This window comes from Heterocephalus glaber, unplaced genomic scaffold (genome assembly GCF_053883595.1).
Source record: "Heterocephalus glaber isolate CG9 unplaced genomic scaffold, H.glaber_assembly_v1.0 deba00001733, whole genome shotgun sequence".
Taxonomy (NCBI): domain Eukaryota; kingdom Metazoa; phylum Chordata; class Mammalia; order Rodentia; family Bathyergidae; genus Heterocephalus; species Heterocephalus glaber.
In genome coordinates, this window is record NW_028258444.1 from 11,213,288 (window position 1) to 11,238,055 (window position 24,768).

Here is a 24,768-nt window from a genome sequence, read left to right on the forward strand (position 1 = left end):
ATCTCTAGTTGCTGACCTGGCTGTACATGATCACTTCAGGCATGTCCTGCTCCTATCTGAATGTGGATCTCTTGCTTCCATCTCCATAGTCTCAGATGTTTTTATTATTTCAGTATTCTGTCATGCTAGAATTCTTGAAAGCCACTCCGCATTCCCTGTATTTCACACTTGTGAAACATTCACTACTTCCAGTGTAGTCTAAAAGGTATTTTCCTGTGCATGTGAAATTTGTGACTCCATCTAAGTTGTCTCTTCTTTTTCTGTCTGAGTAGACTCCTAGTCTCTACATCCATTCTTGACTGCATCCATAAGGTCAGCTTTCCCTCCTAGCTTGAGTTCTGTGATGGCAGTGACTGTATGCATTGGGTTTCCCATCAGGTCTCTAGCACCAGGTACTAAAACCTATTTGTTTAATGTATACATGTCCACTGACTAAGTAGTCATGTTGGTATGACGTAGTTCTGGTGAATAGTCTTCACTCTGTTAGTGTTTGTTTGTTTGAGACAAGGTCTCACTATGTAGTTCAGGCTGGACTTGAAGTCACTATGTAGCCTAGGCTGGCCTCGAACTCACAGCGATCCTCCTGCCTCTGTCTCCCACCTCCCTAGTACTGAGATTACAGGTGTGCACCACCATGCCTGGCATATTGTAATTTCTTTAATATTTTATTTCAGTATTACTGTTCTGTGCATCCTTTTGTTTGTTTTTTTGGTACCAGGGATCGAACTCAGGACCTTGCACTTTCCAGGCAGGTGGCGGAACCACTGAGCTAAATCCCCAGCCCGAGTATTACTGTTCTGTATGAGTTCATTTATAATAAATGAATTTTAGCTCTTTTCTACATTTTCCCAGGGACACTTAATTGGGTCTACAGCAGTAATATACTTTGGGTGTGAATTACCTGACATTCAACTGAACTTTAGGACAACAGCCCACATATATAGTGGGAACTGTTAATACACTGAAATTCTTTCCTGAGATTAGAAATTCCATGTCAAGGGTTGGTGGCTCAGTACCAGAGTGCTTGCCTAGTGTGCTCAAGGGCCTGAGTTTGAGTCCCACCACCACAAATAGAAAAAAGGAAATTCCATACCTTTGGTTTATCTCTCAGCCTTAGATCTGAAAAAAAACCTTTTTTGTACCGGGAATCAAACTCATGGCCTTGTGCTTGCCAAGCAGGTGCTGTGCCTCTAAGTTACATCCCAGCCTTGTCTGAAAATTAATATTATTTATATTTTAATATGAAGTACAAGGCAGAGGATGTAGCTCAGTGGCACTGTGCCTGCCTGACAAGCACAAGGTTGTGAGTTCAATCCCCAGTACCGCAAAAAGAATTTTAAAAAAATTTAAATGAAGTACCTTTCTTAAACATCAATTAAATACCATTTGACACTGAGTGTTCCTTTAATAAAGGTTCATGGCTTCTTGGTTTTACTGTATTTGTCAGCTTTTCTCATTGCTGAAAAAATACCCAGCACATACACCTTAAAGGGGAGAGGTTTAGTTTGGCTCGTGATTTCAGAGGTTTCATTCTGTGCTTGGCTGGTTCCAAGGCAGAAATAATCCTTGTGGAAGAGCTTGGTGGAGCAAGCGGTCCCCTTCATGGTGCCCAGGAATCAGAGCACTGCGTGCCTGAGAGACCCCTCCAGAGGCACCGGTGACCACCCCCACTGGGCCCTGCCTCCAACAGCACAGCCGTCAGGAACCCTGGATCCAGCCCCCTGCGCAGTCTCTTCATCCAGCCAGGTGATTTAGGGGTGGGCAACAGCCTGTGTACTCAAGGGTACAAACTCAGAGCACAAATTTAATGGAATATAGATCAAGATTTCTCAACTTGGCAGTATTCCTGTTCTGGACTAGATAGATTCTTTTTTTTTTTTTTTGGTACCTGGGATCGAACTCGGGACCTTGTGCTTGTGAGGCAGGTGGTGGAACCACTGAGTTAAATCCCCAGGCCTGGACTAGGTAGATTTTTTTGTGTGTGTGTTTGTGTGAAGGGTTTCTGGGGATTTAGGATTTTGTCCGCATTCTTGGCCCCTCACTCCCAGTGCTGCTCCCCTCCCCATGACAAACCCACATCCTCTAGATGTCAATGTGCCCTGGTAGGGTGGGGACCACAAAACCAGGAATATAACACTTGTGTATCTCTTGTTTGAAATGTTTAGGACCAGATGCTTTCCAGATTTCAGGTGTTTGGATTTTAGAGTATTTGCATACTTTACAGCCTGAGCATCTCTCATCTGAAGTGCTCCAAAATTTAAAAGTTTCTGAGTATGATGTTAGTACTCAAAAAATTTGAGATTTTGGAGCTTTTCCAATTAAGGATACTTAACTTCTGCTATGCTGACCTTGAAGGGTTTCATTTGGGAAATCTTTTGCATTATTGGTCTTTGAGAATGTGGTAGCTGTGTTATATTGATGTATCAGTAATGGCCAAAGAAGTAGAAATTTAGAACTTGTAGAACTTTAGAACTTGTGTGTGCTTACAATAAAGTACCTTTATACTTAACCACTAAAAAAGTGGTGTATTCTAAATCATATTTCTACTCATACAGTTTCATTATGTTCACTGACTTCAGCAGTTAGACAAACAAGATTTCAACATAAAGGGTAACTTGTAGTTAGAGCTGTTGGGCTGCCTGTTTGTTTACAAGGGATAGAGTATATAATCAATTTTTTATTTTTTCTTCACAGGGACATGAGAGATGACTTTGGAAGAGAAAGTTTCTACTCTTTCCATTATATAAGAGACCGATCTCCTCATAAAAGGGATCCTCCTTTTTTCCAAGAATCATCTGTAGGCCAAAAGGACTCTCCACACAGCAGATCTGGCTCCAGTGTCAGTAGTAGAAGCTACTCTCCAGACCGAAGCAAAACATACTCCTTCCATGAATCTCAACAGAGAAGTATGTATTTGAAGACTTTTCCTTTTTCTTTCTCAGCCTCCACTGAAGGGAGTGTACTGAGTCATATTGCTTACTAGGTGTTGTCATAGGTACTCTTTTCTATGAGACTTTTTAGTTTGAAAATTTCAAACTGCATTACAGATATCTTCTTGAAGTTGGAGTCTGCATGATATCTCATCTTCACATTTGTCAGCATGTAAGGGACCTTTGTAATCCTGTCTGAAACCTGCCCATTCCCGTGTTTCCTGGTAACGCTTGTGCCAGGCCAGCCTCTCCAGCCTTCTGTCCTTAGATGATACCTTTATGTATCTGATAGTCTGATTTACTTTAAAAGACCAAGGATCTGTTTTAAATATCTGCTGTAACTTTATACAATTCAGAGCTATAGTGTACCGTAAGTTCATTCTTTTCCAGCCTCTGATTTGTGGCGGGGAGGGTCAAGTGGGGAATGCCTGTGTGTCCATGACATTCTGTGTGATCGAAGATGTGGTCCTGGCTGAGTTGCTTAGTGTATTGGAATAGAAACAAAGGGGAACTCTTTTCTAGTTAAAGCATTCTTACACAGTTTTCTCTAGACGTCACAGCCTGCAGTGAGCTCATCCACAAAACCTTTTCTTATTCCTTCTATGTGCAAGGCACTGTGTTAGATTCAAGGATGTCCCTGTCATTAAGGAAGTAGCACGTGTGTTTGTATTTTCTACCAGCTAATGACAACTTTATCAAATGTATAAATGTATATAAAATGGGAGTTTTATACAAAAATGATGTGCCAGAGTGAAATCACTTGCCACAAAGATGCTGTTAAGGGGAGAGCTTGGTTCTCACTCTGGAGATGGGAGAACATGCCATGCAGGATGTACATTTAGATTTCTACACGTGCAGAAGTGCATTCTAAGCAGAAAGGCTTGTAAGCTAAGATGCAGAAATCAGAAATTCCAGAGTGTTTTCCCCTTCCCTTTAAACTTCCTTCCCATTTACTGTGTAAGAGTTTTAACCTGACAGCCTTTGCCTCCTGCATGATGAGTGGAGTCCACTTGCTGTCATCGTGCCAACTTCCTTTATAGCTGTTGCCGACTCTTGTGTTTGGGAAATCTTTGACAGATTATAAAACACATGTCTGGGGTGGGGATTTAGCTCAGTGGTGCCATCCCTGCCTTGCAAGCACAAGGTCCTGAGTTTCATCCCCGATACCAAAAAAACAAAAACACATGTCTGACTGATGGTGCCAGAGGTAAGGCTATCATTGGAAAGATTGCAAACAAACATAGCAACATACATATGCCTGAATGCAGAATTTATGCTTCAGACACTTCTGGGAAAGTGAAGTTGCACTGTCTGTGCAATTCAGTGTTAACAAGTCAGCAGTTGTGACTTTGGGCCTTGCTTCCCTTATTTCTGGATATTAGCAGATTTTTAAAGGAAGACTATTGATCTGCATCAATTATTTTTATTTATTTATTTTTTTTTTTGGTACCGGGGATCGAACTCAGGTCTTTGCACTTGCGCAGCAGGTGGCGAAACCACTGAGCTAAATCCCTGCCCCTGCATCAATTATTTTTAAAAATAAATATTCTAAGGTAGCTGAGCCTGGTGTGGTGTAGCATATCTATCATCCCAGCGCATAAGAGGCTGAGGCATAAAGATCCTTGTGAGTTCAAGGCCAGCCTGGGCTATACAGTGAGTTCCAGGGCAGTCTACACTAAATGGTGAGACCTGGTCTCCCCCCCTCCCATCAAAAAAACCGAAAAAAAATATGTGTAAATAACCTTTAAAGATGAAGGCTGGTGACTTTATCTCAATGATTTATTTTAAACAATTTGACAAATATTTGGGGATTCATTCACAGTGGGCACTGAACTAGTACCCTAACTGTAATTTTTTAATTTTATTTTTTCACTTGTATAAATATTTCTGAAGAATGTGCTAAATTTCCTATATACAATTCTCCTTGAGCTATCCCCTAATCAGTTCTGTTTGTAGGTATATAGAATAAGTGAAATATCTACCCATGTGTTTATGTTGTGAGATATTGAAATCGCCATTTAGAAACAGAAGATGGTGCATTCATTTTCAAACATATGTTTGCCTTTCCCAGTGCATTCTGGGCTTCCTGTTTGTTAGCTGACCTTGGTGGAGCCTAGGGCTGCAGTACATGACATCATTTGATTCTGACTTCCACTTTTTGATGTCAGTGTCTAAGAGAGGTAGTTTTAGATATTAACTTAATAATGTAATACAAAGTTTCAGTGCTAACATGAGTATATGAGTCCACTCATTAATTCAGTTACTCATTCACTTAATTAGAAACAGATGAGCTGGGCATGGTGGCACACACCTGTGATCCCAGAGCTTGGAAGGTTGAGGCAGGAGGGTTGCCCTCAGTTCGAGGCCAGCCTGTGCTACATAGTGAGTTCAAGGCTAGCCTCAACTACAAAGTAAGACTCTCTCCAAAAACTACCAAAAAAAAAAAAAAAAAGAAAGAAAGAAAAATGAGCTAGAAAATTACATCTTCTATTTGTTTATATAGATGAGGAGAGACCGGTCCAGCCTTTGAAACCATCAAGAGACCCTTCACCCTCAAGTTCTTCAGCAGGTGCTTCCTTAAAGGTTTGTTAATTTTCTAAAATCAGTTTAAAGAATTGCAAAGTAAGATGGACTATCTAGGACAAATGCTTTTGTTATATATGTTGTACTGGGGTTTTTTTCTTAAATTCTTTTATTGGTACATTTTAGGTATACAATACGTTTACATTCATCATTGAGATCTTGTACCATTACATGATGTATCTTGATTCTTATTTTTTCCCCATTCCCCTGCCCTCCTTTCAACCCCTCCATCCCTCCCTATTTACAAAGACTTTTGTTTCCATTTTTTCCTTTTCTCATATTTTTTCTTTTCCCTTCTTTCCTTTCCCCTACCCCTACCACTTCCCCTTCCCCTTTGCCCCTTTTCTTCCTATTTCATATTATCAATTATTCACTTATTTACACTTTCAGTTTCTCAAACCAGAGAAACTATTTGGTATTTGCACATGTGTGTCCTATTTATTTCACTTAAAAGTATGGCCTCAATATGCATCCATTTAGCTATAAATGTGTCTAGTTTCTCATTTTTTATGGCTGAGTAGTACTCCATTTTATAAAAAAAAAACCCACATCTTCTTTATCCAGTCTCCAGTTAATGGGCACTTGGGTTGTTTGCTAGCTTTAGCTATTACAAACTCTGTTGCTATAAACATAGGTATGCATATATCAATGTGGTATGATTCTTTTAATTCTTTTGGGAAGATAACCAGCAGAGGAATAGCTGGGTCAAATGGGACCTCTACTCCTAGTTTTTTGAGGCATCTCCATATTGATTTCCACAGTGGTCTTACCCTTCTGCACTCCCATTAACAATGGAGATGGGTTCCTTTCTCCCCACAGCCCCTCCAGCATTTGTTTTTGGTTGATTTCTTGATAGCAGCCACTCTTTCTGGGGTGAGGTGGAATCTCAGGGTTGTTTTCATTTGCATCTCTCGAATGACCAGTGATGTTGAACATTTTTTCATATGTTTATTTGCTGCTTTTACTTCTTTGTCTGAGAAATGTCTCTTCATTTCAGATGCCCATTTTTTAGTTGGGTCTTTATATTTGGGGGATCTGACTTTTTAAAGTTCTTTATAGATTCTAGATAGTAGTCCTTTGAGAAACAGCTGATAAAAATTTTTTTCCCACATTGTAGGTTGCCCCGTAACTCTGTTGGTAGTTTCTCTTGCCAGTGCAAGAGCTTTTTTTTGGTACTGGGGATCAAACTTGGGTCCTTGCGCTTGCAAGGCAAGCAGCGGAACCACTGAGCTAAATCCCCAGCCCTAAGAGGTTTTTAATAAGATGAGATCCCAGTTGTTGATTCTTTGTGCTAGTTCCTGTGCTACTGAGGTTTTGTTCATAAAGTCTTTTCCTATGCCAGTGTCTTCAAGAGTTCTACCTAACTTATCTTCCAGCAAGTTTCGTGTTTCTATCTTAATATTTAGATCTTTAATCCATTTCGATTTTAGTTTAGTGCATGGTGATAGATATGGGTCTAGTTTTAATCTTTGGCAGATTGAAATCCAGTTTTTCCAACACCGTTTATTAAAGAGTCTATCTTTCCTCCAATGAGGATGGTTGGCTCCTTTGTCAAAAATGAGGTGGCTGAGTATTTCTGGGCTTGTTTCTGTATCTTCTAATCTATTCCACTGATCCTCAGGTCTGTTTCTTTGCCAGTGCCATGCTGTTTGTATCACAGTGGCTTTGTAGTATAGTTTCAGGTTGGAGATTACGATACCCCCAGCCATGTCTCTGTTGTCTAGAATTGCTTTTGTTATTCTAGGTCTCTTCTGGTTCCAGATGAATTTTTGGATTGTTTTCTCTAGTTTTGTGAAATATACTGTTGGGATTTCAATCGGGATTGCATTGAATCTATATAACAGTTTTGGAAGTATGGCCATTTTCACTATATTGGTTCTTCCTACCCAGGAACAAGGGATGTCTTTCCATTTTCTTATATCCTCCTCGATCTCCTTTTTCAGGGTGCTGTAGTTTTCAGTGTAGAGGTCTTTTGCTTCCTTTGTTAGATTGATTCCTAGATATTTCATTTTTTTCAATGCTATTGTAAAAGGAATTGTTTCCCGAATTTCTCTCTCAATGACTCTGCTATTTGTGTATAAGAAGGCTATTGTTTTTTGAGTGTTGACCTTATATCCAGCTACTCTACTGAATCTGTCAATCAGGTCTAGAAGACTTTTGACCAAGATTTTTGGGTCTTCTATGTAAAGTATCATATCATCAGCAAATAATGACAGTTTAACTTCTTCCTTTCCTGTCTTTATTCCTTTTATTTCTTTCTCTTGTCTAATTGCGGTGGCTAATGTTTCCAGAACTATACTGAACAGGAGTGGTGATAGTAGACATCCTTGTCTTGTTCCCGATTTTAGCATGAAAGTTTTCAGTTTTTGACCATTTAGTATGATGTTGGCTGCTGGTTTTTCATAGGTAGGCTTAATCAGGTTGAGAAAAAGACCTTCTATTCCAATTTTCTGTAGGGTTTTTATCATGAATGGGTGTTGGATTTTGTTGAATGCTTTTTCTGCATCTATTGAGATGATCATATGGTTTTTGTCCTTGGCTCTGTTGATATAGTGTATTACATTTATCGATTTAAGTATGTTGAACCATTCTTGCATCTCTGGGATAAATCCGACTTGGTCAGGGTGTATGATCTTCTTGATGACCCTCTGTATTCCATTTGCCAGTATCTTGTTGAGGATTTTTGTGTCTATGTTCATTACGGAGATTGGCCTGTAGTTCTCTTTCTTGGTTGGGTCTTTCCCTGGTTTTGGAATCAAAGTAACACTTGCATTCAGGAATGAATTTGGAAGTATTGCATCCCTTTCAATTTCTGAAGAGTTTAAAAAATAGTGGCATTAGTTCTTCTCTAAATGTCTTGTAGAATTCAGCAGTCAAGCCCTCAAGACCAGGGCTTTTCTTTGTTGGTAAGTTTTGTTTGTTTGTTTTCTTGGTACCAGGGATCGAACTTGGGTCCTTGTGCTTGCGAGGCTGGCAGCGGAACCACTGAGCTAAATCCCTGCCCTGTTGGTAAATTTTTAATTACGTTTTCACTTTCACTGATTGTAGTTGGAGTGTTTAGAATTTTTATATCTTCTTCATTCAACTTTGATAATTCATGTGTATTTAGGAATCTGTCCATTTCTTCTGTGTTTTCCATTTCATTATAGTTTTTTGAAGTCAGTATTGATGATCCTCTGGATTTCTGCTGGATCTGTTGTGACTTCACCTTTTTTGTTCCTAGTTGCATGGATTTGAGCCTTTTCTTTCCTTTTTTTGATAAGGTTGGCTAAGGATTTATCAATTTTATTTATTCTTTCGAAAAAACAACTCTTCAATTCATTGATTTGTTTTGTATCATTCTCTTAGTCTTCATTGCATTGATTTCTGCTCTGATCTGTATAATTTCCTCCCTTGTACTTGCTTTGGGTTTGTCCTGCTCTTCTTTTTCTAGGAGCTTGAGGTTCATCATTAGGTTGTTTATTTAAACTCTCCCTGTTTTCCTATTATGTGCATTCACTGCTATGAATTTCCCTTGTAGAACTGCTTTCATTATGTCCCATAGATTTCTGTATGTTGTATTGGCATTATCATTTAATTGTAGAAACTGTCTTATTTCTTCTTTAATTTCTTCTGTGACTCATTGGTTGTTCAGGAGAGTGTTATTCAATTTCCATGTTGTACTGTTATTGTAGAGCCTGCTTCTAAGTGTCTCACCAGTTAAATGTTACCAGGTTGTGGGTTGCTTGCCTTTCCTTCTGGAGTTAGATTCCAGGTTCTTCTCATCTTGAACAAAGAATTGGACAACATAAGCGAAAAACAGTGCCAAAGTTTATTTGCAAAGTGAAGGGTGAAGGAGTATGGGAGAAACCAGCTCTGTAGAGCACACTTGGACAGAACAAGAGAAAAAGAACATAAAAACAAAATTAAAATGTTCACAATGCATCTGGAAAATGCACCATGGGCTGCCATGAAAAGTCATGATATGGGCCGGGGATTTAGCTCAGTGGTTTCGCCGCCTGCCCTGCAAGCACAAGGACCCAAGTTTGATCCCCGGTACCAAAAAAAAAAAGTCATGATAGCAGTCTTGGTATCTGTGTTCAAATCTGGGGTAAACTGGTGAAAACTTCTACATACGGATCTTGAGAGGTGGTGCTAGCATCACTTGCCTAGGGCTGACATCAGGTCTAGGCCATTCTATTAGAAACCTGCTTGATTTCTCCCAAGAAGTCCACATGTAGGGCTTTGGGAACTGTTCTGTCTGTGTGTTCCAGTATCTTATAATTAACAGGTCATAGCTACTTTCCCAGCCTGCTTTCCCTCACCCTAATCTATCAGTACTGATGGTCTAACTGCTGCATTTAAAAACTTGAATTTTAAGTAACCACACCTTGAAAATAGCTACCAAAGCAAGTGAGCAGTTTTCTTATAGAAATATTTTGTGTAAGTTATGCTCTGATAGTATTACTACTGCTGCTCATCTTGCTCATCTTGACCATAACCAGTAAATATTCAGATGGGAAGATGTTTTAGATTTTGCATTTGTTGGTTGTGGGCATACGCAAGAGACCTAAAATTTGACTATTTGGTTCTGGATACTAAATGATTTTCTCTTATTCATACAGAAATTGTGTGCCATATGGTCGGTATGTTTCCATTCTACAACATATTAACGTCTCAGAAGTTAATTGATTTTCTCAAATGGATAGCTACTCTTCATTTTCACTCCTAACTTCTCAGCATCTCAAAACATGTTGAAAAGATGGACCTCGTGTTTCTAATCCTCAGAAGTTTCAAATTTGAGGAATTGGTGATTTCATGTGTTCTCCTTGGTTACTCTTTTTCTTGTCCACCACTGTTACTTACAGTCTCATTCACTTCTTCTTGTTCCTCCCTCTCTCCCACTGTGAGGATCGAACCCAGGGGCACTCTACGACAGGGCCACATCCTTAGCCCTTTTTGTATTTTGAGATAGCACCTTGCTAAATTGGCAAAGCTGCCTTTGAACTTGGACTCCTTCTGTCTCAGCCTCCCATGCGGCTGGGATGACAGGCGTGCACCACTGTGTCCAGTGCTTTCTTCTGTCTTTGATAGTTTTGACTTTTCAGCCAGCACGGATAGCACCTGAATATACAGGATATTCAAGGGCAGCTGGTTCTCTGCTTTGGAGAGGAAAAAACTTTCATTGTGATGACTTAATATCATTGGAACGTTCTTAGACATTTGAGGGGATCTAGAATGCCAGGTTGTTTTTGTTTCTGTTTTGAGACAGGGTCTCACTGTGTAATCCAGGCTAGCTGGGAACTCTTTTTAAACTAGGGAAGGAGCCCAGGAGTGCTCCACCACCAAGCTCACTCCTGTCCCTTTCTCCTTGTTGAGATAAGGTGCTGCTGAGTTGCCAAGGCTGGCCTTAAATTGACAACCCTCCTGCCTTGGCCACATCACACCTGGCCTTTTTAACACTGTTTATGGGCAGGGGCTGGGAATGAGCTATGTAGACCCCCTCAGTGGCTATGGAATAAGGGAAGTTTGAAATGTTCTGTTTTCCTTCCAAAGGCGTGACAATTTTAGTACGTGACATCAAGGAGACGACTAGATGGCCGAAGTTTATATACTACCTCCTGTAATACCTACAGAAGAATAGGGCTTGGGCCTCCTGAAGGGATGAGGTAGCCTCACAAGCCACGGGAGGTTCAGGAGGGAAACTCTGGATCAAAACCTTCCTGATTATGCACACAGCCAGCTGTGGCCTCTCTGCCTGAGAGGTGAAGAGTCTTTCCTAGGCAGATGGAGATCTCAGAGAAAAGCTGCTATCTATACGTTTTATATTATCTCGTGTAGCTATGTATGTAAATTTCTGTTTTGTAAGAGGACAGCTTTTCAGAGCACTTATTTGTCTGCAAGTCCTCTGAATCACCAAGTCAAAATATGGCAAAGAAGTGTGTTTGGGGTGAGGTATTTTACTCTCCCACACCTCCATAGAGATCGTCACTGTGACTGTACCAGTGGCCAGTGTGAGGAAGTTCAGGTGCCCTTTCCATCAGGATTCACTAGTGACTTGGGCCGGGGAACTAGCATTTCAGTCTCCGGGGTTATAATTTGAGGTAATAAGGTGCACTCTCATCATCTCCATGAGCTTCTGTTTAATTAAAGTACTTTTCTTGTTTGTATATAGAAGCACTTAATTAATGAAATGCACCATGCCCAGTTTAAGAGTAGCGGTTTTCTAATTTGTGCTTTATGGCCAGGCATGGTGACACACTCCTATAATCCCAGCACTTGGTAAGCTGTGGCAGAAGGATCACTGCAAATTTGAGGCCAGCCTAGGTTACTTTGAGAGTTTAAGCCCAATCTGAACTACACAGTGAGAACCTGTGTCCAAAAACTTAAAAAAAATCCAGGGATGTAGCTTAGCAGTGCCACCCCTACCTGGCAAGCGCAAGGTCCTGAGTTCAATCCTCAGTACCAAAAAAAACCCCCTAATAATAATAATAATAATAATAATTTGTGCTTTACTATTTTAATATATAGATTAAGCCTTTAATTTAAATGACATTATGGAAATTATATGCAGTCCAGAAATACATTTTATTCTCTTTGTTTTTATATTTCCCCCATGAACTGGTAAATTTTCTTCAGGTGTTTTACTGTAATAGATTGATAAGGAATACAGAAAAAAAATTGTCATGCATTATCCTAGATATTTTCAGGTCTGTTGACTCTCTTAATTGTCAAAACTACATTCTACAGTGAATATTATGAATCCTGTTGTATAAATGAGAATGCCAAGACTGAAAACATTGTTGGTTTTATATATATATATATATCTCCATCTTTCCAGCAAATAGGTAAATTTCACATAAACTTAGATTTGTCCATAACTCCAAATCCCTCACTTTGTATTGAAATAAATCAGAGAAAAGAAACAGGGCTAGTCTCAAACAATGAAACTTACATTTTAAAATTATCTGAAAGCAATAGGATTTTTATAATTTATAAAAATAGCATATGTAGAATTTTCTATTGCATTAATTAGGAATAGACCTTAATGAAATTTTGGCTTTTTTTTTTGGTACAGGGGATCGAACTCAGGTCCTTGCGCTTGCGCAGCAGGCGGCAAAACCACTGAGCTAAATCCTCGGCCCTTTTTTTCTTTTTTTGGTACTGGGGATCGAACTCGGGACCTTGCGTTTGCGAGGCAGGGGGTTGGCATTATTTATTTCACTGAACATAATTAAAGATACAAGTTGAAAGTAGCACATCTTTTGTATTCTGTACATATACAATTAGTATTAGAGCTGTCAGAGTCTCTGCTTTGTGCCTTAGATGAGTCACTGAAGTTCTGTGTAAATGAAATTGGGTCATATCTAGTGTATGTGTCCCAAAGGAATGGCTGCTTAAACAAATGTTCTGTTGAGTGTTTTTGAAGAAGAAGAGGAAAAGAGTACCAATTTATATCATCAATTTGAAGGATTTTATGATTTGAAGTGTAAGTAAGGTGTGCTTCTTGATATATCTGAAGTGTAAACACCCTTGGTAATTGTTACAGAAATGCTCTGATTTTTATTAGGTGTTAGATAAACCCAACAGGCTAACTGAAAAGGAATTTATTGAAGCTGCGAGCATGTCGGCTGCTGAAAAGCTGGAGAAGTCAAATGACAGCAACTTGCCTGGGATTTCTGAGTTCCAGGTATGGTATCACTTCTCCATTATGTTTGACACCTCCAGGTTTTGTGTGGATATTAACTTATAAGTGGAACACATTTGCTTTGTTGTAGTACCTCAAAATACAGTTAGAGGAAAACGTCCACACAAATTATTAAAATTTGCCATACAGAGTAATAGTCTTGATTTGGGGGTCCATAGAAAATTATTTATGAAATATTTGTATTAAAATATTTTTTAAAAATCCCAGCACTGAGGCCGGGGATTCAGCTCAGTGGTTTCGCCGCCTGCTGCACAAGCGCAAGGACCTGAGTTCGATCCCCAGTACCAAAAAAAAAAAAAATCCCAGCACTCAAGAGGCTGAGTCAGGAGGATTGCCATGAGTTCAGTGCCAGCCTGTGCTACGTAGTGAGTTCAGGGCCAGCCTGAATTACATAGCAAGACTCTGTCTCAAAAAAACAAAAATAAAGTTTTGAAAATGAATCAAAACATTTCTGTATAACCTCTGTACTTTGACAAATTATTATATTGGCGAATTCTGGCTTTTTTATTATACTTTGGTATAACTTCTTTGGAAAGTTTTTAAAGGGATTAAATATTAGAATTCTATATAACAATAATATCCTTGCCTACATCTTCATATATAAAAAGACTCTTTCCAAAGTAACTATGTAATTACACTGCTGTCTTAGTTGCTTTTCTCATTGCTGAGACAAAATACCCAACACTTGAAAGTTAAAGGGGAAGAGGTTTATTTTAGCTTTCAATTTGCAGAGGTTTCAGTCCGTAATCAGCTAGCTTCCAGGTATCCCTTGGAGAAACAGTTCATGGCAAAGCAGGCAGCAGCAAACAGCAGCAGCAGCAGGCAGCCTCCACCCACCTTCCCCCTCTCCCTTTATATTCCATCTAAACTGTAAGCCTATTGATTATGCCACCCACACCCTAGGTGGGGCTTCCATTATGTACCCCCTTGGTCCCTGTATCACATCCTTAATCTACATTCACACACCCTAATCCAGCCACCTTAGAAACTGCCCACTTGTGATCACATGAGGCCTTGAGAGGTGGGGACATCTAGATACAACTGTAACAACTGCTCATAAAGTACAAACCCTATCAAAACTTACACAAATAGAGCTTTAAAAAAAAATTGATCTGTCATTTAAATAGCAATTGTTCTTAAGCAGGTCAAGGTTTCCTTGAGGTTGTAACTCTTAACAGAGTTTTTGCCTACTCTTGAGTACTTATGTCAGAAATATCAGAAACTGTCCTTCTTTAGCACTTTCCTAGCACTGTTTACAAGTATAAACAATGCAGTGATACAATTAATGGGATAATTTTAGATAAAATAGTTGTGCTGTTTTAATAATTTAAACTTTAAAAAGTCAATAGTTTTGAATACTCCTTTTGGGGTGGTTTTGGTTTTTTATGGCAGTGGTGGGACTGAACCCAGGGCCTTGAATGTGCTAGGCAAGTGCTCTACTACTGAGCTATATTCCCAGCCATGGAATAGTGTTTTTTTATATTCATAGTAGATATTCGTGCTTCAAAATTGCTGTTTTGGACAGAGAATAATTTATTTGTATAATAACTTATCAATAACCAAAACTTTATTAATATATATGTAGGTCTTATTTTTATATATGAGCAGGGCTTTACTTATGAATATTAATACTATATTCATGCTCTCCATCTGCACATCTCTTTGTTTTCTTTTGTTTGAGACAGGGTCTTGCTATGTCACTCTTGACTGGCCTCGAACTCACTATGTTCTCCAGGCTTCTGGCAATCCTCCTGCCTCAGCCTCCCAAGTACTTGGATTATAGGTCACCACACCCGGTCTTCACATCATTTTTATGTCTTAATTTCTTATACAATTTCACTATGTACCTTTCTCGGATGCTAAAAGAATTAGTTTTGACATGATAGGCAGATTTCTCAGATTTTAAATATTCATGTCTTCCAATTGTTTGAATGGATTTTGATACTGAACAGTCAGTGACACTGAGGTCTAGAAAGACTTCCTCTTAAACTTTTTTTTTTTCTCTAAAATTTGCCCAGAATTTGCTAGATTTGGGATTGGTGTAAAATAACACTAAAAGTCTAGAAGTGGTGTTATAGGTCAAGCATGGTCTTTTATTGGCTCAAAGGGGAAAAATATGTGTGAGCATAGGACCTAGGTTACATAAGTTTGTTACTTGGTGTACATCACTAATATTGGACAGCAGCATCAATTTCATACCTCTGTCTACAGTGTCTTCCAAGTCAAGTTGATACTTTTTCATATGAGAAATAAAGCAGTAGAGAAGTTTTTTTTAAGGCTTTATAAACTGAGTCCCAACACTTTATTAATATTTTCCTCAGATAATAGTAATATAAGTTCACAGGCTGTTAAGTACTTGTTTCAAGGATCCATACTTGTGGCAAAATAGAATTTTGACCCTTCTCCTGTAAATTCATTCCTCATTTAATAGAATAACCTAGAATGAAGAAAGACCTTGGCTTGATATTAAGAATTTGGGAGCTGGGGATTTAGCTTAGTGGTGCCGCCACCTGCCTCACAAGGTCAAGGTCCCGAGTTCCATCCCTGGTACCAAAAAAAGAAATGGGGGCTGGAGATTTAGCTCAGTGGCACAGCTCCTGCCTCACAAGGGCAAGGTTCTGAGTTCAATCCCTGGTACCAAAAAAAAAATTTGGGATTCCTTGGGTTTCTTGCTTATCTTCTATTGCTGCCATCAGTATGATTTTAAGCAGTTTCCAGAGAGACCCTGGAATTTTTAAAGTCCAGGGAACGTGGAGATAAATTCAATAATAGGCTTAAATTTCAGGCTTTTTGTAGTTTATTCCTCTGTTCAGTTTTATCCTTTGATCTTTTGGGCTCTAATAGAACATTTCTGAAAGATTTGACAGACTAGCAATTCTGTAGGGTCTTAATAGTCTGAGGGCATTCAGGGATGACTTAGTAGCCCAAAATGCTTTCTTCCTGTGGGATCCAAGCTTTCTCATTCTCTGTCAAGAGATCTGGGAGTAAAAATGGAAACGGTGCAGTTTGGGTTCCTTTAGGGAGAACATGATATCCTAGGCTTCTTATAATAACCTGAAGTTGCCCAATGTAGTCTGAGTCAGTCAGACCAGGAAAGACTTGGCTGCCCTTACTGGAGTAACTAGGTCTTCCTTTATAGGAGACCTGCCAGTCCTGGGGGTAAAGGTCCCCAGACATCACTGGCTAATATCTTCCCCTTCACCAGCCTCATCTAAAATTAAATCCTACACAAGGGCCAAGTCAAGTCAAGAGGTTATGATGATTTGGGGTCAGTCCCCATGCTGGGGTATGAACATTCCATAATTGACTCCCTGGGTTTATTAGAGTGCGGGGAGTCACAGCCTCCCCCTTTCCCGATTCCCACAATAGTGTTTCCTTCATTATTAAATTTAGAGTAGCACTGACTAGCCCAATGATATCCTCTCTTATATTTGGGACATTTTCATTTCCGCTTGCCTTCTCTACTTTACATACAGCTTTTGCAGTCCTTCTGAAGATGTCCCTCTGCCACAGTTGTAACACTTTCAAGGCTGCAAAACCACAGCAGTCACTTCTGCTTTATGAATTTCAGTTTCTACATTTGGCAAGCTTTAATCATTTTGGCAATATTTAAGTTTTTTCCTTTAAGGAATGCCAAGGCTCTTTGACAATTGAAGCGCTACACTAATTGAAGGGCTAAAGCATCCACTGCTTGGGGATGGTCTGTCTCCAAATTACATTTTGCAAACAATTTATGAAATCTCTGTCAGGCTCATTAGGGCCCTGTCTAATGATGACAAAGGAGCCTTGAGGGGCATTGGTTTCTGGGATTTGTGTCTGTGCCTTAAGGGTGGCACAAGAAGCTTGAATGAAAGTTTGGGCATGCATCTGGGATTGTGTCTCAGGGAATTCCAATGGGAATTCCTGTGTTCTGCTTATCTGGGGACTGAGCAGTGGTGACTTCCCAATATTCTTGAAGCCATACACTGAATTGAGCAGCAGTAAGCACTGTTTTTATTAGGACAATCCAGTCCCATGATGTCATCTCATAACCTTGTCCTACTGCCTCTACAATTCCTTTTGTAAATGGCCCCTGCAGACACTATTAGAAATGTTTTTTGCAAATTCTTTAAACATCACACAGAAGGGAGGCTATCATGTGGAGTCCTTGACCTCCCTTAAGAACAGAATAAGTACCGGGGATTTAGCTCAGTGGTTCCGCCACCTGCCTCGCAAAGGCAAGCGCAAGGTCCCAAGTTCGATCCCCCATACCAAAAAAAAAAAAAAGAACAGGATAAGCATGCATTACTTCATGTTTCATGCTAGCTTCTTTTAAGCATTTCCCCATGGAGGCCTCAGATTCTGAGGCTAAAGGTTTTGCTGGAAGAGGAGAAGTCAGGAGATTTCAGGAGGAGCTGAGAGTTGTTGTTGTGTTTGTTTGGTTTTCGGTTAAGACAGGATCTTCTTATGTAGTTTGGACTGGCCCTAAACTCACTATGTAGCCCAGGCTGGCCTTGAACTTGTAGTGATCTTCCTGTCTCAGCCCTCAAAGTGCTGAGAGTACATGTTGTACCACCACACCCAGCTCTGAGGTAGCTTTTTAAATGAAGCCTCCTTTGTTTGAATATAAAATAGTGACCCCAGCACTCAACCCCCAGTGGGTCCTGGGATGGCAGGTTTGAGTGGAACAGTGGCATCTAGAAAGGGAGAAACTTAAACAGGCCCACCTATTGATGGAAGAGCAACGGTATGGTGACGATATTAAGCCCTCTTGTAGCCCCTGGAACACTCCTATTTTCTGCATACCAAAAAAGTCAGGAAAGTGGAGGCTATTACATGATCTCCATCAGGTGAATGTCCACATAGTTCATACGGGAGCCCAACAACTGGAAATTCCTAATCCTGCTTTTATCCCTCAAACCTATCATCTTTAGTTGTGGATCTTAAAGACTGATTTCTCACTATCCCACTCCATGAGGAAGATAGAGAGAAATTTGCTCTAATATTTCCAATTCTTTTCCGGCATTCTTCCAACTCTGGCATGATAAACATGTCACCGATACACCTCACAATCCTATGGGACAAGCCATAGTAGAATGGGCCAATGGGCTCCTCAAAATTCAGTTATTAAAACAAAAAAAGAGTAATATGGTAGAGAGACTTTCACCACAGGAACAATTGTATAAAGCACTCTTTAAATTTTAAAAATTGTGATGCATATGGCTTCAAAGCAGAGGAAAACATTTTATTCCCATAAAGGAAGGACCAAGATCATTGGTTCTTTATTGACAACCTTTATGGGATCCACAGTGGTTGGGATAGGGGTTATGCATCCGTTTTGTCACCCATAGGCCTTCTTTGGGTTCCTGCAAAGGCTGTGCGTCCCTACCATGTGTAATGAGTCGGGAAGCAATCCTCTCCTGGAGCTCCAGAAGCTGGCAATACAACTTCCCCCAGGAATGAACAAAAAGAAGAAAAGGATGGGTCCCCTGCCCTCTACGACACATGCTTCAGGACCCACCTGGGGAGACATTAAGAAGCTTACTAATCAAGCCGAACAAACTCTCCAAATCACAGGAACCCCCTCCACTCCTGAAAACCTGTTTCTTGCAACGATAGCACATATCACATCCAACTCCAAGGCTACACAGGTAAAAAGGTCCCTTATTCTTTTGAGCTTGCTGGTACATTTACCTCAAGTAAGTAAGTAAGTGGCGTGGTCTTCTGGGCCCATGTTCTTACCCCACCTGTTTTTGACATAGTCACATGGCGAGATCTGGTACAAACCCCACCCCCTTCTTCTAAAGATACCTCTTATACAGGCGGAACTTGGCTGCCACCTCCTGGCCCCTTGTGGGACTGTGAGAGGGACTGCAGCCACTCTGGCTATTCTAATGGGTGGCACCCGTTAACCCCAGGAGAGGTCCTTTTTGGCAGAAGAATTTCCCTTGCCTGTGGTCACCAACATCACTGATAGTAGCTATCACATTCCCTTCTGGCCCCAGTAGTATGTGAACTATATTTTCATAGGAGGTATTCAAATGGAGGGAGCCTGTCATCAGGCTTTTTTTTTAACAGTGCCAGAGTAGGAGGAGCCCCCTGGTCCAGCAGACACTTTCCCAAGCCCCGTATTCCCTCCTGCTCTCACCCTTGGGTGCCCATCTGAGATGGCCCAGATTTGGGATGGGCCTCATGTAGGTCACCAACCTACCGTTACCCCCTCTCTTACAGTTTGACTCTAGAAAATCGGGGACCTCACAATTTAGTAGTGCTAAAGTCTAGCTCTCCCTGGAATTATGCTTACCCTTTATTCATAGCAGCAGCTCAGCATTATGGAACCATGGGCTCAGTGGGCCTTTACCGTGCCTCTCCTCAGGCACTTATATTTCTCCTCTTAAAAAATCTCTGTGGCATTTAGCTATCCCCCTTTTCCCTTATATTCTCAGAATTAGCAACTATTGGCCCATAAGTAAACTCATCACATGGGTTTCCATGATACCTCTGACCATGTGATGATTCGAGCTCCCGCCCATACATTTTAGTCTAACAACTGACATGTGCAGAATACAGTTCTTCTAGCCACCCGAAAGCACTTAGTGTTACCCACCAGCTAATGCTACATGGCTCACTCCGTGTGTCACCAACCTTGATATTTCCCTATTAAATATTACTCATATTGTGGTACCCAGACAACCCGCCAAAGTGTGGCTCCCCACTGTCCTCATGAGAGAATGGACAGGAAATTCTGTCCTTGAACAAGTTACCTCAGCACTTGAACATAGCAGAGAAAAACGTTTTCTTGGTATTCTGATTGCAGCCATAGCACTAGCAGCCACAGTGGTGACCACAGCAGTTGCTTTGACCCATTCCTTACAAAGTGCTCAAACTGGGCCAGGGATTTAGATCAGTGGTTCTGCCGCCTGCCTCGAAAGCACAAGGTCCTAAGTTCGATCCCCAGTACCAAAAAAAACTAGTACAAACTTCTCAAACTATGGACAGCTACTTTCAGAATATTACTTTGCCAAGCATGCTGTCCTACACCTATAGTCCTAGCACTCTGGAGGCCAAGGCAGGAAGATCACCTGGAGTTCGAGACCAGCCTAGGGTACACAGTCTGAACTACATGGCAAGACCCTGTCTCAAAGAAAAAAAAAGTTACCTGTGAGTTGCTGACACAGACCAGCATTGACAAAGAAATCTTACAACCTCCTGATACTCTTGAGGCTGCTGTCATTTGGCTCAGAGAGCACCAGTAGGCTGTTCGGACGTGCACTCGACTTAATGTGATGCAGGATGTCACTTTGTGTGCATAACACCCATCCCGTTTAACAGCTGTGGTTCCTGGGATGAGGTCCAATGCATGCTCCATGGTGCTTTTCACACGGATCTTACTGGGGAGATTTCCTGTCTCCAAGGGCCAACTGAAGGCCCAGATTCACAAACTTTAAATGCAAGTTCACAACGTCACTTTAGACCATCTTAATGCTGTTGTCTACTGGCTCAACCCCCAAAACTGGCTCTCTGGCCTCAACTTTCATATCTGGATACTTACTGCTATAGGAATAATATTTCTGTTGTGTTTTCTTGCAGTCCTAAAAGCTCTCTGTGTGCTGTTCCAACGAACGCATTGTGCTGAGGCCATGACAACTTCCTGCAGCAAGCCCAATACCTGACTACATTCCTCTTCTCCTCAATCCCTAATGCTTAAAACAAAAGAAGGGGATACATGAGACGGTTGGCCAGAGGAATAAATGATTAAAGTCATGAAGGAGGCTGTGGGGCAAAAGCACGCAGGCTCTGCAGTGTATAGTTAACGATTAAGAAAGGAGCCAGGTGTAGTGGTGCACACCTGTAATCCCAGCACTGGGGAAGCTGAGGCAGGAGGGTCACTGTGAGTTCCAGGCCAGCCTGGGTTACATAGTGAGTTCAGGATCAGCCTGAACTGCATAGTGAGACCCTCAAAAACAAAACAAAACAAAAGCAAAGAAAACAAACAAAAAAAAATTAAGAAAGGAATTGTGGGGCAAAAGCACGCATGCTTTGGGATGCATGGTAAAGGTTGGGAAGCATACTCGGCTCGACCTTCGACCTTTCCCTTCCCAATAAATTGCTCAGCTTCACAAAAAAATGTTTTGTTCCAGGCCTTGTTCCTTGACACCCACACTGTTTATCTTCCTGTGTTTCCCACGGTAAAAGCCAGAGAGTTCTCGGTTCAGCACAGGTCCCCTGAGACTGTGAGTGTGCACGGGAAAGTCGCTCTGGGCCTCTCCGTGTTTGGACCAAGTCTTGTCTGAGTACTCTTTTCATTCTCCACTCCATGAATTTGACTGTACCACGTTCCTGCTATAAATGGAGCCACACAGTATTTATCCTCATTTCACTTAACATAAGATCTTTGAGGCCCACTCACGTGTCTAGAGTTTCCTTCCTTTTTAGGGCTGAATAATAGTCCAGTATGTGTATATGCTACTTTTAATTACTTCCACCTTTTGGCTATTACTACTCATGCTTCTAGGAACATGAGTATATAAATATTGCCTCTCTGCTTTCCAATATTTGAATGCTTTTAAGCATATAACCGGAGTGAAATTGCTGAGTTTTATCATAATTCTATGTTTAATTCTTTGAGGAACTGCTGTACAAATAAACCATAGTCTTAAAACAATGTTGTAGTTATTTAATTTTGCTTTTTTATACATTATTGACAGGTTTATAGGTAAAATGTAGAAAAGAAAATAGATTTTAGATATTACGGGACAATATTGTAGGAAGAGTCAGGAAGAACATAGAGGAGATATACTTCAAGGAAGAAATCATAACATCTGCCTGCCATTCCACTCCTGCTAGAGGTGCAGTATTCACTCTCTAAAATTCTAATGTCAGGTGTATTCAGCATGTGGATTTTTTAAATGTTTTATTAGTATACAAAAAGAAAATATGACATTCAAATTCCTTAGCTCTGGAAACAGCTTTTACACCAGATTTTTAAAAAATTAACTATTTTTTATGCCATTATGGCCTCAACCAAGATTTATCATAGTACTCTTTTTTAAGTCTGTGAGGAAGGGCCGGGGATTTAGCTCAGTGGCACCATACCTGACTGGCAAGGGCAAGGTCCTGAGTTTGATTCCTGGTACCAAAAAAGAGTCTATGAGGGAGGAGGGGGAGGGGGCAGGTAGGGACTAGTTCACAAGTAGAATGTTTGCCCAGCATACTCATGGCCCTGGATCGATCCCCATCACCACACAAACAAAATAATTATCAGTTGTGTGCTAAGTAAAAATGGAAGAAAACAATCTACGAGAAGCAAATAATAGAAAAGAACAAAGAACTAAATATGTATTAAGCAATTAATATTTGTTGGATATTCTGCTAAATGCTGTGAATTTGAAAAACAAGACCCTTATTCATTTGGAATCTATTGAAGACATTTAGAAAAACAAGCAACTACATTAAAAAGATACTGGTGTCTTAGATTCAATAGTACTTATGTGATCATGTATAAAAGTGGCACAAAGTACCCACAAATTTTTGTTCATGAAGAGACAGTTTTAGGGCCGTGATTACTAGTATACTGAAGAGAATTTCAAATTTCATTAAAAGTAAACTGTAGCCTTTAAGTCACATAGGGTCCCAAATTACAGTGAGGGTGTGACCATCCTTTAACAGTGTCCTGCCTCCTTTTCAGCCACTCGGTGGGAGAACTTCAGAACCATGTCACACCCATCTGGCCAGATCTTTCTTGAGCTGGCAACACAGCCCATGCAGTGTTCTATTTAGAGTACCAGTAAAGGTGAAAGACTTCTAACCAAGATACTTAGGCTCATCTGCTGTGACACCATATGTGCTTTAAGCTTGAGGCTGTTTTAAACCTCAAAGCCAAGGAATTCTAAAATTTGGTTCATCTCTGTCCTCATGACCATCAAAATTACCTCCACAATCTTCCCCAATCCTTATATGCTGTCTCTCTTTCAAAATATTGGATATCCAGATGTGGTAGAGCACACCAATAATGCCAGCACTCTGGGACACTGAGGTAGGAGGACTGGAAATTGGGAATCTAGTTTGTGTAACTTAGTGACTTAGCAAGACCCTGTCTCAATATAAACAAAAAAATTTAAAGGGCTTGGGATGTAGCTAGATAGAAAGGTCTTGGGCTCAATCTCCAGTGTGATGTCTGTGTGTATGTGTGTGTCTGTGTCTGTCTGTCTGTCTCTGTCTCACTCTCACACTTGCACACACAAATGCTACCATAAGAACTTCGCCATGACTTCAGAGTCAAAATCCCAGAAATTCAATACAAGGATAAAACCTTAAAAGCTATTAGAGAAAAGCAATGGATCACACAGAGGTAAATAACAAACTTCTCCACACAAGTCTTAAAGGCCAAGAGAGTTTAGATTGAAGTGTTTCAAGCCATACAATAAAATTATTTTCAAATAAGACTTACATATCTTGGAAAAATAACTTTCTAAATTGATGGAGAAGTCAGGTTTTCCCATGAAAAAGAGTACCTTAAATTCCTGGACATCAAACCAGCATCCCTCAAAATTTTCAAGGATAAACTAGAAAGAGGAAAATAAAGTGAATGATTCCAGATGTCTAGTGGAATAAATATATCAAGTAGGATAACCAGTTAAGCAGAAAGAAAAAATGAAAAAGAAATCCTGAACAGGAAAATAATACAATGACAGAAGTAAATAGCTTTCAGTAATAACTCTTAATAACTTAATTCAGTCATAACTCTCCCTAATCAAAAGACAGAGATTTGTAGCTTGGACGAGAAAACAAAATACAAGAAACACATTTAATCCCCAAAGAAATTCATGGACTAAAAGTCAATGGAGGGCCGGGGATTTAGCTCGGTGGTTTCGCTGCCTTCCTTGAAAGCACAAGGACCCGAGTTCGATCCCCCGGTACCAAAAAAAAAAAAGGTCAATGGAAAAAAAATTCCCTGCAACAGGTGCCTAATACAAGCCATACTTGTTATCCTATTTTTAGATAAAAATCCTATTTTAAGCATACTGCTTTTTAGAGTTGGTCCTCTGCATTTGTGAGTTCTGAATCAATACTTAACCAACTGGACCGGGGATTTAGCTCAGTGGCACCAAGCCTGCCTCACAAGCACAAGGTCCTGAGTTCAGTCCCCACTACCCAAAAAAAAAAAAAAGATTCAACCAACTGTGGATTGAAAAGATATGGGAAAAAATGTGTCTGTAGTGAATTTGTATAAACTTTTTTCATTGTCATTATTCCCTAAACAATACATACAACAACTATGTACATAGCATTTACAATGTGTTATATACTGTAAGCTAGAAATGATTTAAAATATATAAAGGATTCCATAGGTTATATGCAAATACAGATTGAGTATCCTTAATTTGAAAAACACCAGAACATTTAGAGTCCTGACATGGCACCACAAATGGAAAATCCCTTATCTGACCTTATGACATGTCACAATCAAAATACAGGCACTCAAAAATATTGTATAACATTTTCTTCAGGCTCTGTGTATAAAGAGACATAGAGGAGTTCATGTTTAGACTTAAGTGCCTTCCTCAACAATGCTTCATTGTGTATATG

General features: G+C 40.2%; 1 protein-coding gene across 1 annotated transcript in view; it reads left to right on the forward strand.

The window, feature by feature from the left end:
- Window positions 1-24,259, forward strand: part of LOC101724459 (periphilin-1) — a 90,625-nt gene extending 66,366 nt beyond the window's left edge. The window contains exons 6-10 of the mRNA XM_087200221.1: window positions 2,695-2,906; window positions 5,434-5,513; window positions 13,063-13,182; window positions 18,531-18,830; window positions 20,770-24,259. Of these exons, the coding sequence (XP_087056347.1) occupies window positions 2,695-2,906; window positions 5,434-5,513; window positions 13,063-13,182; window positions 18,531-18,830; window positions 20,770-20,775 (718 nt within the window). The 3' untranslated portion in view covers window positions 20,776-24,259. The remainder of the gene's footprint in view (window positions 1-2,694; window positions 2,907-5,433; window positions 5,514-13,062; window positions 13,183-18,530; window positions 18,831-20,769) is intronic.
- Window positions 24,260-24,768: the final 509 nt, after the last annotated feature.